Source organism: Salvelinus alpinus, chromosome 1 (assembly GCF_045679555.1).
Source record: "Salvelinus alpinus chromosome 1, SLU_Salpinus.1, whole genome shotgun sequence".
Classification (NCBI taxonomy): Eukaryota; Metazoa; Chordata; class Actinopteri; order Salmoniformes; family Salmonidae; genus Salvelinus; species Salvelinus alpinus.
Window position 1 is genome coordinate 51,277,217 of NC_092086.1, and position 13,796 is coordinate 51,291,012.

At 42.7% G+C, this 13,796-nt stretch overlaps 2 protein-coding genes and 1 pseudogene across 2 annotated transcripts; 2 read left to right on the forward strand and 1 right to left on the reverse strand.

Moving 5' to 3' along the window:
* The first annotated feature begins 3,979 nt into the window (after nucleotides 1-3,979).
* LOC139579464 (gastrula zinc finger protein XlCGF57.1-like) lies at nucleotides 3,980-7,386 on the forward strand. The gene is made up of 2 exons (XM_071408167.1): nucleotides 3,980-4,304; nucleotides 5,326-7,386. Exon 2 carries the CDS (start codon nucleotides 5,500-5,502, stop codon nucleotides 7,030-7,032), a length of 1,533 nt encoding a protein of 510 aa, XP_071264268.1. The 5' UTR covers nucleotides 3,980-4,304; nucleotides 5,326-5,499; the 3' UTR covers nucleotides 7,033-7,386.
* A 911-nt stretch (nucleotides 7,387-8,297) lies between these two features.
* LOC139562463 (keratin, type I cytoskeletal 50 kDa-like) lies at nucleotides 8,298-9,779 on the reverse strand (annotated as a pseudogene).
* A 499-nt stretch (nucleotides 9,780-10,278) lies between these two features.
* Nucleotides 10,279-13,348, forward strand: LOC139579484 (uncharacterized). Its single transcript, XM_071408183.1, has 2 exons — nucleotides 10,279-10,776; nucleotides 11,798-13,348. The coding sequence occupies exon 2, from the start codon at nucleotides 11,972-11,974 to the stop codon at nucleotides 12,992-12,994; it is 1,023 nt and encodes a 340-aa protein (XP_071264284.1). The 5' UTR covers nucleotides 10,279-10,776; nucleotides 11,798-11,971; the 3' UTR covers nucleotides 12,995-13,348.
* The last annotated feature ends 448 nt before the right edge of the window (nucleotides 13,349-13,796 follow it).

The following is a 13,796-nucleotide window of genomic DNA, read 5'->3' on the forward strand; positions in this document are numbered from 1 at the left end:
TTCATTTTGCCATGGGGCACTAAGGTATTCCCAAAAGTTAATTGAAACAACAACCACCCGAGCCACTGCCTGTTCACCCTGCTACCATCCAGAAGGTGAGGTCAGTACAGGTGCACTGAAGCTGGGTCCGAGAGACTGAAAAACAGCTTCTATCTCAAGGCCATCAGACTGTTAAACAGCCATCACTAGCACAGAGAGGCTGCTGCCTATATACAATCTTGAAGTCATTGGCCACTTTAATAAATGGAATACTAGTCACTTTAAAAATGTTTACATATGTTGCATTACTCATCTCATATGTACAGTTGAAGTCGGAAGTTTACAAACACCTTAGCCAAATACATTTAAACTCAGTTTTTCACAATTCCTGACATTTAATCCAAGTAAAAATCCCTGTCTTAGGTCAGTTAGGATCACCACTTTACTTTAAGAATGTGAAATGTCAATAACAGAGAGAATTATTCATTTCAGATTTTAACTTGAGTCAAACGTTTTGGGTAGCCTTCCACAAGCTTCCCACAATAAGTTTGGTGAATTTTGGCCCATTCCTCCTGACAGAGCTGGTGTAACTGAGTCAGGTTTGTAGGCCTCCTTGCTCGCACACGCTTTTTCAGTTCTGCCCACAAATTTTCTATAGGATTGAGGTCAGGGCTTTGTGATGACCACTCCAATACCTTGACTTTGTTGTCCTTAAGCCATTTTGCCACAACTTTGAAAGTATGCTTGGGGTCATTGTCCATTTAGAAGACCCATTTGCGACCAAGCTTTAACTTCCTGACTGATGTCTTGAGATGTTGCTTCAATATATCCACATAATTTTCCATCCTCATGATGCCATCTATATTGTGAAGTGCACCAGTCCCTCCTGCAGCAAAGCACCCCCACAACATGATGCTGCCACCCCCGTGCTTCATGGTTGGGTTGGTGTTCTTCAGCTTGCAAGCCTCCCCCCTTTTTCCTCCAAACATAAAGATCATTATGGCCAAATAGTTCAATTTTTGTTTCATTTCATCAGACCAGAGGACTTTTCTCCAAAAAGTACGATCTTTGTCCCCATGTGCAGTTGCAAACCGTAGTCTGGCTTTTTTATGGCGGTTTTGGAGCAGTAGCTTCTTCCTTGCCGAGTGGCCTTTCAGGTTATGTCGATATAGGACTCGTTTTACTGTGGATACAGATACTTTTGTACCTGTTTCCTCCAGCATCTTCACAAGGTCCTTTGCTGTTGTTCTGGGGTTGATTTGCACTTTTCGCACCAAAGTACGTTCATCTCTAGGAGACAGAACGTGTCTCCTTCCTGAGCGGTATGACGGCTGCGTGGTCCCATGGTGTTTATACTTGCGTACTATTGTTTGTACAGATGACCGTAGTACCTTCAGGAATTTGGAAATTGCTCTCAAGGATGAACCAGACTAGCGGAGGTCTACAAAATAAAATTCTGAGGTCTTGGCTGATTTCTTTTGATTTTCCCATGATGTCAAGCAAAGAGGCACTGAGTTTGAAGGTAGGCCTTGAAATACATCCACAGGTACACCGCCAATTGACTCAAAGAATGTCAATTAGCCTATCAGAAGCATCTAAAGCCATGACATCATTTTCTGGAATTTTCCAAGCTGTTTAAAGGCAGTCAAGTTAGCGTACGTAAACTTATGCCCCACTGGAATTGTGATATAGTGAATTATAAGTGAAATAATCTGTCTGTAAACAATTGTTGGAAAAATTACTTGGGTCATGCACAAAGTAGATGTCCTAACCGACTTGCCAAAACTATAGTTTGTTAACAAGAAATTTGTGGAGTGATTGAAAAACAAGTTTTAATGTCACCGACCAAAGTGTATGTAAACTTCTGACTTCAACTGTATTCTATACTATCTATTGAATCTTAGCCTATGCTGCTCTGTCGTTCTTATATAAAGAACATTCCTTTACTTAGATTTGTGTGTATTAGGTATTTGTTGTGGAATTGTTAGATATTACTTGTTAGATATTGCTGCACTGTCTGAACTAGAAGCACAAGCATTTTGCTACACTTGCAATAACATCTGCTAACCATGTGTATGTGACCAATAAAATTGGATTTGAAACTTGGATGTAATCCAATGAGATCTGTTTAATTTTATCTTGTTATTCGGAATAATTTCCAAGTCATTTGGTGAGCAATTACTATCTAAATGTGGGATGGGAGGCAATTTTCCTCATACATCTTAAGGTAAACCTGAAAATAAAGTAATATTCTGGTATTGTGTTTAGACATCAAGCGATAGCAGAGTTTAGCATTCATTTATATTGGCGGTGGGCGGAATTCTATCCAGGCGGAGCGGTCGAAGGTGCTCGTGCACGTGAAAGCCGCTCAGCCCAGGCGGAGAAAATAAGAATCTGCTCTATTTGGGCGAACTCCACTCCGTCCCATCGCTTCCAGTCTGGAAATCCCTTAAGTGTTGTTAATAAAAACGGCCAATAAATGCTCTGGGACATTACTGATAGGTGGTGTACACACATGGTTATGATGAACCCAGGTATGTGACATGTATGTACAAAAATCAACTGAAGGGCTTCTCGTGAATCAATAATAGCTAAGGTAAGTGGGAAATCATGTTATTGTTGTATTTTGAGTAGACTATCACTTTAAATCAGTGGTTCTCATCCAGCTTGTCTCAATATTCACATTGCGAACAATAATTGCCAAAATACAATCTGGAAAACTATTTTTGATGCTATATTGATAGTAAATGTAGCAATTATATGACAAGGGAACAACATTCTCACCTCTTTCATTGTCAATAATTAAATCACTGGTTTGAGAGCACAAAATCAACCAAAATAGTGCTGCTAATAGCTCAATATTTAAAATACTGTGATTGAAGAAAACATTTTTTAGAGATTAAATAAATGCTTATTCATTATAATTTCTTCACACTCTCTACCTGGTGTAAGTCGTTTATGTTCAAACTGGTGTATTTTTCATTTAAAAAAAAAGAAATATATTTTTTTTGGGACTCAGACACCCAAGACCCATTCGAAACCTCCTGCAACCCAAATTTGGGTCGGGACCCACCAGTTGTGAATCGCTGCTTTCAATCATGCCATGAAAAAAAATTATACAATACTTTATTGAACATTTATATTTTGTTAGTTTCTCTCACACTGCCTTGTCTCATGGCAGCAGGCTATTTTATTGTAGGCTATATCAAGTGTTGCTATATGTCAGGTCAGGATACAGAGAAACGTTATTTAAATGGATTTAAATTAGAAGTTCACAACTGCAATAATCGAAGGCCTGCTGGTCCTTCTTTTCTACCTGGCACTTACAGTAATTGATTGGTTGTGCACCCTATATTGCCAATATAAGCCAAGCAGGTAAAACTCATGAAAAGTGTCTCATGTCTGAGTTTCGTGATTTTAGGTACCTGGCGTAAGTGGGGGTCTTTGTGCTTGTCTTCTCAGCAGGGATGTGTGCAGACTTTTAAGGCTGGTCCAGGTGCTCAAACAAAAAAAATCTGCATCAGATTCTGACTCAAATCAGGGACCCAGTTATTAGTACCAACTCTAATGTCTATGTAATGTAAACATTTGGTCATGTGTTGCTTTTATTTACCATGGGTATATATATATACATCTGGAGTGAAAATGTAATTTGAACAATAAATAGTGGAGAGAAGTAGAAATAGAGAGAAGTACTGCAACACAAAGTGCAAGTTAGACACTATTGAACTACTGCTATACTTTGAGTTTATGTCAAGTTACAACAATAGGTGAAATATGTTGTACATACGTTATTGGAAAAATAAAATCAAAGACGTTCAGTTACTGTCTTTATGTCTGTAATTATGTTTTTGCAAGCACTAGCCTGGCCTATGTTGTAGCCTGGACGATTTACAAGAGTGGTCTCTGACAGGGCTGGTCTTTGACAATACTCTGATTGATTTACAACTGCGTTTACGAGCGGAGTCCATAGATCAGTGGAGAGAATGATACAATGTTGCGAGTCCCACGGATTGATAGCAATGTATGAAGCCAGATGAATGCAAGCTGCGCGCGCATTTCCATCAGACGACGGAAGTGCACAGCAGAAACATAGAGGAAAAGCGTCAAGGGAGTGAAAACGAAGCAGAATTAGTCAATGAGAGAGAGAGGGGGAGAGGGAGGAGAGGAGAGAGGGAGTAAGGAAAAGAAAGGAGAAAGCAATACGGAGGCTGCAGGGTTGCTCGGTCGAGGTGGACGTGGCGGGTCCGGTTCAGTTTGAAGCCAAGCAACTGTGGCGACAGCGAGCCGAAGGCTAAAAAAGCCATGAATCGGAGAAACCGCAGGTAGCTATTGCTAGCTTGCTGTTTTTAAAAAATACTGATTTCCTTCTTTTTCCACCTCTTTCTCATATGCCAGTGTGTGAATGTGCATGGCCCAACACAGGTTTCGTAATTCGACACAATTTATTTAGTTTAACGACACTTGCCTAGTACTACCTGCAAGGGTTCAGGATGCACGCGCAAAGTGAATAAAAAAGTATCTAGTAACAGTACAGTATAGCCGTCTCACTTTCTTTCCTTCCTAGCTACATGTCATCGAGCTAGTTAGACGCATCTGTAAAGCTAGCTAGCAGCATCGACGTTAGCGATAAACAAGATGGCCACTGGCTAGCTAGTTAGCTAGAAATGGCATTTTGCCCTGTCTTTGTATGATTGTAGTCAGCTGGTAAACTGAAATATGCCTTTTTAAAATTATGCAAAGAGTTGGCTGGTGAAAAAAATCCCCTCCGAAAAGTTTGTGCTGGTTGTAAAGCGCTTCATATGTCACCCAATAGCTTGCTTATTGCCATCCTCAACCAACTGGGTGAGAAAAAAAATCACCGCCAGATTCTTGCAGCCAACTAGTGCATGATGTGCGTGGCGGGTTTGTCATTCTACCTAGCTGGTCAGAACATGCAGGTATTGCATGAACACTCATGTTGAAGCTTACATTGAAGTCCTTAATTTTGGTAGCATGTGATGTTTAGATATCAAGGCGAGTTATTGTATAGTCATCGAATTGATGAGCATGAATGTTGTGAAGTTAGAAGTAGCCAAAACTATTTCAGGACGTTTGGCTGCCAACCTCTCACCAGCCATCATTAAAACTTTTCGAGATACAAAATACAAACAGTTCTCGAAGTTTGCACATCTCTATTGTCATTGCACATCTGTGTGTGTGTTTTCTCATACATAGGTGTGTGTGTGTTTTCCCAACTAGGCCTATCAGTTACATTACCCCTGCTATATTCTAATTGAAGTGAGGACAATGGGTTATATTTTTTTAACTGAATTATTTAATATCCCTTGTCTTCTGTCATTCCAGGGGCTTCAAAGATAGGTTTTGCTCCTAACCCAAGGAAGAAGGCTTGGCATCAGAACAAGCTGTACTGTCAGAGGGACACTGAAGTGGACCAAGGCTCTTTTCAGGGCAAAGTTGTACTATTCTCTGATCCATTACTGGAACTACTGGAGACGGGTGCATAAGGACTCTGCAGCCATGGCAGAGTTAGAGACAGAGTGCATTACGCTAGGACTCGACACGCTGCATGCATCAGAGTGTGGCTCGCCACCGCTGGATCCACTTCGGCCTGAGTGCACTTCGCCAACCCTCCACCTGCTCTCGTCCGACTGCAGTACGCCCACGCTCGGCACGCTAGCGGCAGAAATCGCAGAGCCCATGGTCATGCTGCCCTGCGTGAAGACTGAGCCCGCAGACGACCTGGACCCCATCCGCACCGTGGACCTGTCAGAGATCCAGCCACTGAGCACGGCGGAGCTGGGCCACGAACAGATCAAGATGGAGATCAGTGGGTTGGACTACATCAAGTCTGAGCACCACGTCCATGACCTCCACTGCTTCCACAGCTCCGAGTACGAGAGCGACTCGTATTCTATGAAGTCTCACTACGAACCCAGCCTGGTGTTCGACTACATCACCCACGTGTCCGACAGCCTGGACTACATCAGGTCAGAGCAGCACGCTGACCTGCAGTGTTATTACACCACCGAGCTCGGGGCCATCAAGACTGAGTACGAGCCCAACCTGATGTCCAGCCACATCAAGACCGAAATGAGCCTAGAGTCCATCCACATGGCAGAGCTCCGGACTGAGCTAAACAAGCTCAGCTATGACGGGGTCATGGAAGGCCATAGGCTGGACAACGAGTTCCCTGGCGCAGGAGGCCTCTACGAGCTGCAGTCCACCCATGCTGGCAAAGGCCCAGGCCACACAAGCACGAAAGGGCATAGCACAACCCCACGCAAACCTCGTAACCTCAGTGGGGAGAAGCCTTTCTCTTGCACCCAGTGTGGGAAGAATTTCAGCACTCTGGGGAACCTCAAAACACACCAGCGCATTCACACAGGAGAGAGGCCGTATACCTGCTCGCAGTGCGGCAAGAGCTTCGGCCAGGCAGGGAACCTGAAGAGGCACCAGCTCATTCACACTGGTCAGAAACCCTACATCTGTGCCCACTGCCCCAAGGGCTTCACCAAAGCAGATGACCTCCGCTCACACCAGCGGCTACACACCGGCGAGAAGCCCTTCAGTTGCCTTCAGTGTGGGAAGAGCTTTGGGCAGTCCAAGGAGCTCAAAGCCCACCAGCTAAGCCACACCGGAGAGAGGCCTTTCTGCTGCCAACACTGTGGGAAGAGCTTCACCAAGGAAATGAGCTACCACAACCACCTGCAGATTCACACCGGCGAGAAACCGTACTGCTGCTCTCAGTGCGGGAAGACATTCAGCAACTCGGGTGTCCTCAAAACACACGAGAAGATACATTCCGGGGTGAGGCCATTCGGCTGCACACAGTGCGGTAAGAGCTTTGGCCGTTTGGGACATCTTAAAGCACACCAGCAAATCCACACTGGGGAGAGACCTTTCGCCTGCCTCCAGTGTGGGAAGAACTTCAGCCAGTCAGGCCATCTCAAAGCACACGAGCAAATTCACAAAAGAGAGAGATCAGACATGAGCAGCTCCAGCAGCAGCAGCAGCGGTGGCAGCAGCAGCCGCAGTACTGATAGTAGCTAAATACCTTTAACCTCTTAAGTATTATTCCTTTTTTTATATATAAATACTATATATATATATATATATATATATATGTTTTTCCTTACACTTTTCTTACGTTTTTCATACCTTTTGTGCTTTTTGAGTTATGTTCTTTGGGGGTCAACTTGACTGATTTGCTATTATGCAAATGTCTGTATGTTGGGATCAGTGAAGTTACTGAGGGACTTATAGAAAACTTTGTATCTCGTCTGATCTGTGTTGTAGTGAGTGCCATTCCAGTTTCTTTCCTCCAGAAAAATCACTTATTGATAACATGTAATTCCTAAACCATGTACTGGAATTCATTATTAAAGAAACTAATGCAACACCAAATCTCTCCTTTCTTTTGTCTCGTCCTGAATTATGATATTGTCTACCGGAGCGGCAAATGAATCTCTTTACTAGAACATTGGTAACAGGTCAAGACTGAATGTTGTACCACAATTGCACACTACTGTATCGCCACAATGCTCATTATTATAGAAGTGTACAAAGCTGAGAAAGTAGTATAGATACTGGTAGCACTGTAGTAAAAATGGGTACTGTAGTATTTTCATTGTAGAGAAGATGACTCCAACACTCCCATATGTTGTTTGTGATCACCATCACCTCCCTGCTAGCAGGGGTGGAAAAAGTACCCAATTTTTGTACTTGAGTAAAAGTAAAGATATCTTAGTAGAAAATGACTAAAGTGAACGTCACCCAGTAAAATATTACTTGAGTAAAAGTTTTAAATATACTTAAGTATCGAAAGTATAAATGATTTCGAATTGCTCATATTAAGCAAATCAGATGGCACAATTATTTTTATGGATAGCTAGAGGCACGCTCCAACACTGACATAATTTACAAACGAACCCTGTGTGCTTCATGAGTCCGCCAGATCAGAGGCAGTAGGGATGATCAGGGATGTTCTCTTGATAAGTGTGAATTGGACCATTTTCCAGTCCTGCTAAGCATTCAGAATTGTATTTTGGGTCTCAGGGAAAATGAATAGAGTAAAAAAGTACCTTATTTTCTTTAGGAATGTGGTGAAGTAAAAGCTGTCTAAAATATAAATAGTGAAGTACAGATAACACAAATGACTTTGGTATTTTACATAACTGCCGGCTAGGTATGTGATTTCATGGTCATTTTTACAATTCTTAGTTATAACAGACAGTTTATTGCACACTAGTACTATGGCACTATAGACATGTTTGCTCTGAGATACAGAATGAAGATACCAGTAATCACAGACAAGGTAATTTGATCATTTTAATCCTTCAATCACCAGCAGTACTGTAAGGTTCACAATATCATAATAAAGAAGAATTTGAATGGACTTTTACGCACATATATCACGCTTCCTGAGTATTATACCTTTATAATAGATTCACTAGAACTCACACTTATGTTTAAGATGTAACAGGTTTATCTTGAAAATGAATGGAATTAATTTTTGTAGAGATAAAGAATAGCTTGATTAGTTAATTTAGCTGGGTTGACCCTTGCCATGACTAGAACCTCATTCGGTGTGTGACTAGGTATGGCATGAGACCACCTCACCATATCCTTTATCACAGATACCACCGTGGAGCTGCTACTGCTGCAAGACAAACAGGAGAGAAGGTGAGTCACAAACCTATATCTTGTATTTTTCATTTTATTTTTTTAAATTGTTTAATTATTTCATTTAAAATATTTTCCCACCACATTGATTCTCCTCTATCCACCATGGTCACTGTCTTGGTTGTGGTGGAGGAACTTCCACTGATGTTACTGCAAGACAAATAAGATTGTACCGCTACAAAACCTACAGCATATCATCAATTTTTAGTCCAAACAGTTTTCCCACTTCAGGTCCAGACTCTCCATCCTCCATCGTAGTGATCACGGTTGTGGTTCTGGTGGAGGATGACGACATTCTGCTGTTACTGCAAAACATATAAGAGCAAAGTAAGTAAATTAAATTAAAATACCACAGGGCATCAAAACCTTCATTACTGTAATGTTATTTCACTTCAAACATTTTCCCACCTCAGACTTGCCCCTCCGTCCACCATTTTCCCCATCTTAGTCATGCTGGAGGACATTCCACTGCTGCTAGACAAATAAGAGAAGAGATAGATAAATTAAACATTCACAGAGCTTCAAAACTTTTATTCATATTTTTTTTAATTAAATCGTTCATGTACAGCAGTCTCCTGTACTCCGCGATCTCCATCTCCAGCCTGGTCTTGATGTCCAGCAGCATCTGGTATTCGTGTCCCTGACGCTCCAGGTCAGCCCGGAGACTTCCCAACTGTTCCTCCAAGCTGGTGACCTGCATCTGATAACTAGACATAGTAGTGTAATGTCTCTGTCTCAAAGAGGTTACCTTCCAGGGATGCTTTCTGTGACCGAAAGGAAAAACAATGAGTTTAAAGCATATGGTATGGATACATCATGTGATTTCAGGTGGACAGCAAGAAATGTGAATGCTGTATCACTCCACTCTAAAGTCATCTGAAAAGTTAATGCATGCTTTGAATGTCTTTTCAACACAACAGAATAAATATGTTTTTGCATTGGGGGACGTTGTCTGTCCTTTTCTACTATCCCACCATGCTCAACAAGGTCTGGAGCCCAATCTGCAGAGCCTGCAGCGTGCTCTTCACATCTCGTATCTCTGTGGAGAAGCTCTGCAGGGTCACCGTGCTGGTCATCACCTCCTTCGATAGTATCTCATTCTGTGAAGAAAAGTGTGAACATCAATCAAAAATCCAAGAATGACAAGATAGGACTGTTAGGAGTTGTATCATATAAATAGACTATCTATTCAATTGTTCTAGTTTCATGAATAGGACATTGTACCTAACAGTAAACACAGGGACTATATATATATATACACTACTGTTCAAAAGTTTGGGGTCACTTAGAAATTCCCTTGTTTTTGAAAGAAAAGCACATTTTTTGTCTATTAAAATAGATCAGAAATACAGTGTAGACGTTGTTAATTAGGGCCCATGAACCGCTAGCAGGACACCTATGACAACATCCGGTGAAATTGCAGAGCGCAAAATTCAAAATCGTAATATTAAACATTCATGAAAATACAAGTGTTTTACATAATTTAAAAGCTTAACTTCTTGTTAATCCAGCCGCGTTGTCAGATTTCAAAAAGGCTTTACGGTGAAAGTGTAACCGATGTGAAATGGCTAGCTAGTTAGCGGTGGTGTGCGCTAATAGCGTTTCAATCGGTGACGTCACTCGCTCTGAGGCCTTGAAGTAGTTGTTCCCCTTGCTCTGCAGGGGCCGTGGCTTTTGTGGCGCGATGTGTAACGATGCTTTGTGGGTGTCTGTTGTTGATGTGTGCAGAGGGTCCCTGGTTTACGAGCGGAGTCCATAGATCAGTGGAGAGAATGATACAATGTTGCGAGTCCCACGGATTGATAGCAATATATGAAGCCAGATGAATGCAAGCTGCGCGCGCATTTCCATCAGACGACGGAAGTGCACAGCAGAAACATAGAGGAAAAGCGTCAAGAGAGTGAAAACGAAGCAGAATTAGTCAATGAGAGAGAGAGAGAGAGGGGGAGAGGGAGGAGAGAGGGAGTAAGGAAAAGAAAGGAGAAAGCAATACGGAGGCTGCAGGGTTGCTCGGTCGAGGTGGACGTGGCGGGTCCGGTTCAGTTTGAAGCCAAGCAACTGTGGCAACAGCGAGCCGAAGGCTAAAAAAGCCATGAATCGGAGAAGCCGCAGGTAGCTATTGCTAGCTTGCTGTTTTAAAAAAATACTGATTTCCTTCTTTTTCCACCTCTTTCTCATATGCCAGTGTGTGAATGTGCATGGCCCAACACAGGTTTCGTAATTCGACACAATTTATTTAGTTTAACGACACTTGCCTAGTACTACCTGCAGGGGTTCAGGATGCACGCTCAAAGTGAATAAAAAAGTAGTTAGTAACAGTACAGTATAGCCGTCTCACTTTCTTTCCTTCCTAGCTACATGTCATCGAACTAGTTAGACGCATCTGTAAAGCTAGCTAGCAGCATCGACGTTAGCGATAAACAAGATGGCCACTGGCTAGCTAGTTAGCTAGAAATGGCATTTTGCCCTGTCTTTGTATGATTGTAGTCAGCTGGTAAACTGAAATATGCCTTTTTAAAATTATGCAAAGAGTTGGCTGGTGAAAAAAATCCCCTCCGAAAAGTTTGTGCTGGTTGTAAAGCGCTTCATATGTCACCCAATAGCTTGCTTATTGCCATCCTCAACCAACTGGGTGAGAAAAAAAATCACTGCCAGATTCTTGCAGCCAACTAGTGCATGATGTGCGTGGCGGGTTTGTCATTCTACCTAGCTGGTCAGAACATGCAGGTATTGCATGAACACTCATGTTGAAGCTTACATTGAAGTCCTTAATTTTGGTAGCATGTGATGTTTAGATTTCAAGGCGAGTTATTGTATAGTCATCGAATTGATGAGCATGAATGTTGTGAAGTTAGAAGTAGCCAAAACTATTTCAGGACGTTTGGCTGCCAACCTCTCACCAGCCATCATTAAAACTTTTCGAGATACAAAATACAAACAGTTCTCGAAGTTTGCACATCTCTATTGTCATTGCACATCTGTGTGTGTGTTTTCTCATACATAGGTGTGTGTGTGTTTTCCCAACTAGGCCTATCAGTTACATTACCCCTGCTATATTCTAATTGAAGTGAGGACAATGGGTTATATTTTTTTAACTGAATTATTTAATATCCCTTGTCTTCTGTCATTCCAGGGGCTTCAAAGATAGGTTTTGCTCCTAACCCAAGGAAGAAGGCTTGGCATCAGAACAAGCTGTACTGTCAGAGGGACACTGAAGTGGACCAAGGCTCTTTTCAGGGCAAAGTTGTACTATTCTCTGATCCATTACTGGAACTACTGGAGACGGGTGCATAAGGACTCTGCAGCCATGGCAGAGTTAGAGACAGAGTGCATTACGCTAGGACTCGACACGCTGCATGCATCAGAGTGTGGCTCGCCACCGCTGGATCCACTTCGGCCTGAGTGCACTTCGCCAACCCTCCACCTGCTCTCGTCCGACTGCAGTACGCCCACGCTCGGCACGCTAGCGGCAGAAATCGCAGAGCCCATGGTCATGCTGCCCTGCGTGAAGACTGAGCCCGCAGACGACCTGGACCCCATCCGCACCGTGGACCTGTCAGAGATCCAGCCACTGAGCACGGCGGAGCTGGGCCACGAACAGATCAAGATGGAGATCAGTGGGTTGGACTACATCAAGTCTGAGCACCACGTCCATGACCTCCACTGCTTCCACAGCTCCGAGTACGAGAGCGACTCGTATTCTATGAAGTCTCACTACGAGCCCAGCCTGGTGTTCGACTACATCACCCACGTGTCCGACAGCCTGGACTACATCAGGTCAGAGCAGCACGCTGACCTGCAGTGTTATTACACCACCGAGCTCGGGGCCATCAAGACTGAGTACGAGCCCAACCTGATGTCCAGCCACATCAAGACCGAAATGAGCCTAGAGTCCATCCACATGGCCGAGCTCTGGACTGAGCTAAACAAGCTCAGCTATGACGGGGTTATGGAAGGCCATAGGCTGGACAACGAGTTCCCTGGCGCAGGAGGCCTCTACGAGCTGCAGTCCACCCATGCTGGCAAAGGCCCAGGCCCAGGCCACACTAAACTATGTACTGGAATTCACGAGAAGATACATTCCGGGGTGAGGCCATTCGGCTGCACACAGTGCGGTAAGAGCTTTGGCCGTTTGGGACATCTTAAAGCACACCAGCAAATCCACCCTGGGGTGAGACCTTTCGACTGCCTCCAGTGTGGGAAGAAATTCAGCCAGTCAGGCCATCTCAAAGCACACGAGCAAATTCACAAAAGAGAAAGATCAGACATGAGCAGCTCCAGCAGCAGCAGCAGCGGTGGCAGCAGCAGCCGCAGTACTGATAGTAGCTAAATACCTTTAACCTCTTAAGTATTATTCCTTTTTTTATATATAAATACTATATATATATATATATATATATATATGTTTTTCCTTACACTTTTCTTACGTTTTTCATACCTTTTGTGCTTTTTGAGTTATGTTCTTTGGGGGTCAACTTGACTGATTTGCTATTATGCAAATGTCTGTATGTTGGGATCAGTGAAGTTACTGAGGGAGTTATAGAAAACTTTGTATCTCGTCTGATCTGTGTTGTAGTGAGTGCCATTCCAGTTTCTTTCCTCCAGAAAAATCACTTATTGATAACATGTAATTCCTAAACCATGTACTGGAATTCATTATTAAAGAAACTAATGCAACACCAAATCTCTCCTTTCTTTTGTCTCGTCCTGAATTATGATATTGTCTACCGGAGCGGCAAATGAATCTCTTTACTAGAACATTGGTAACAGGTCAAGACTGAATGTTGTACCACAATTGCACACTACTGTATCGCCACAATGCTCATTATTATAGAAGTGTACAAAGCTGAGAAAGTAGTATAGATACTGGTAGCACTGTAGTAAAAATGGGTACTGTAGTATTTTCATTGTAGAGAAGATGACTCCAACACTCCCATATGTTGTTTGTGATCACCATCACCTCCCTGCTAGCAGGGGTGGAAAAAGTACCCAATTTTTGTACTTGAGTAAAAGTAAAGATATCTTAGTAGAAAATGACTAAAGTGAACGTCACCCAGTAAAATATTACTTGAGTAAAAGTTTTAAATATACTTAAGTATCGAAAGTATAAATGATTTCGAATTGCTCATATT

Excerpts from the sequence above, each read along its gene's own strand:
- LOC139579464 (XM_071408167.1), top strand. The coding sequence starts at position 5,500 with ATGGCAGAGTTAGAGACAGAGTGCATTACGCTAGGACTCGACACGCTG.
- LOC139579484 (XM_071408183.1), top strand. The coding sequence starts at position 11,972 with ATGGCAGAGTTAGAGACAGAGTGCATTACGCTAGGACTCGACACGCTG.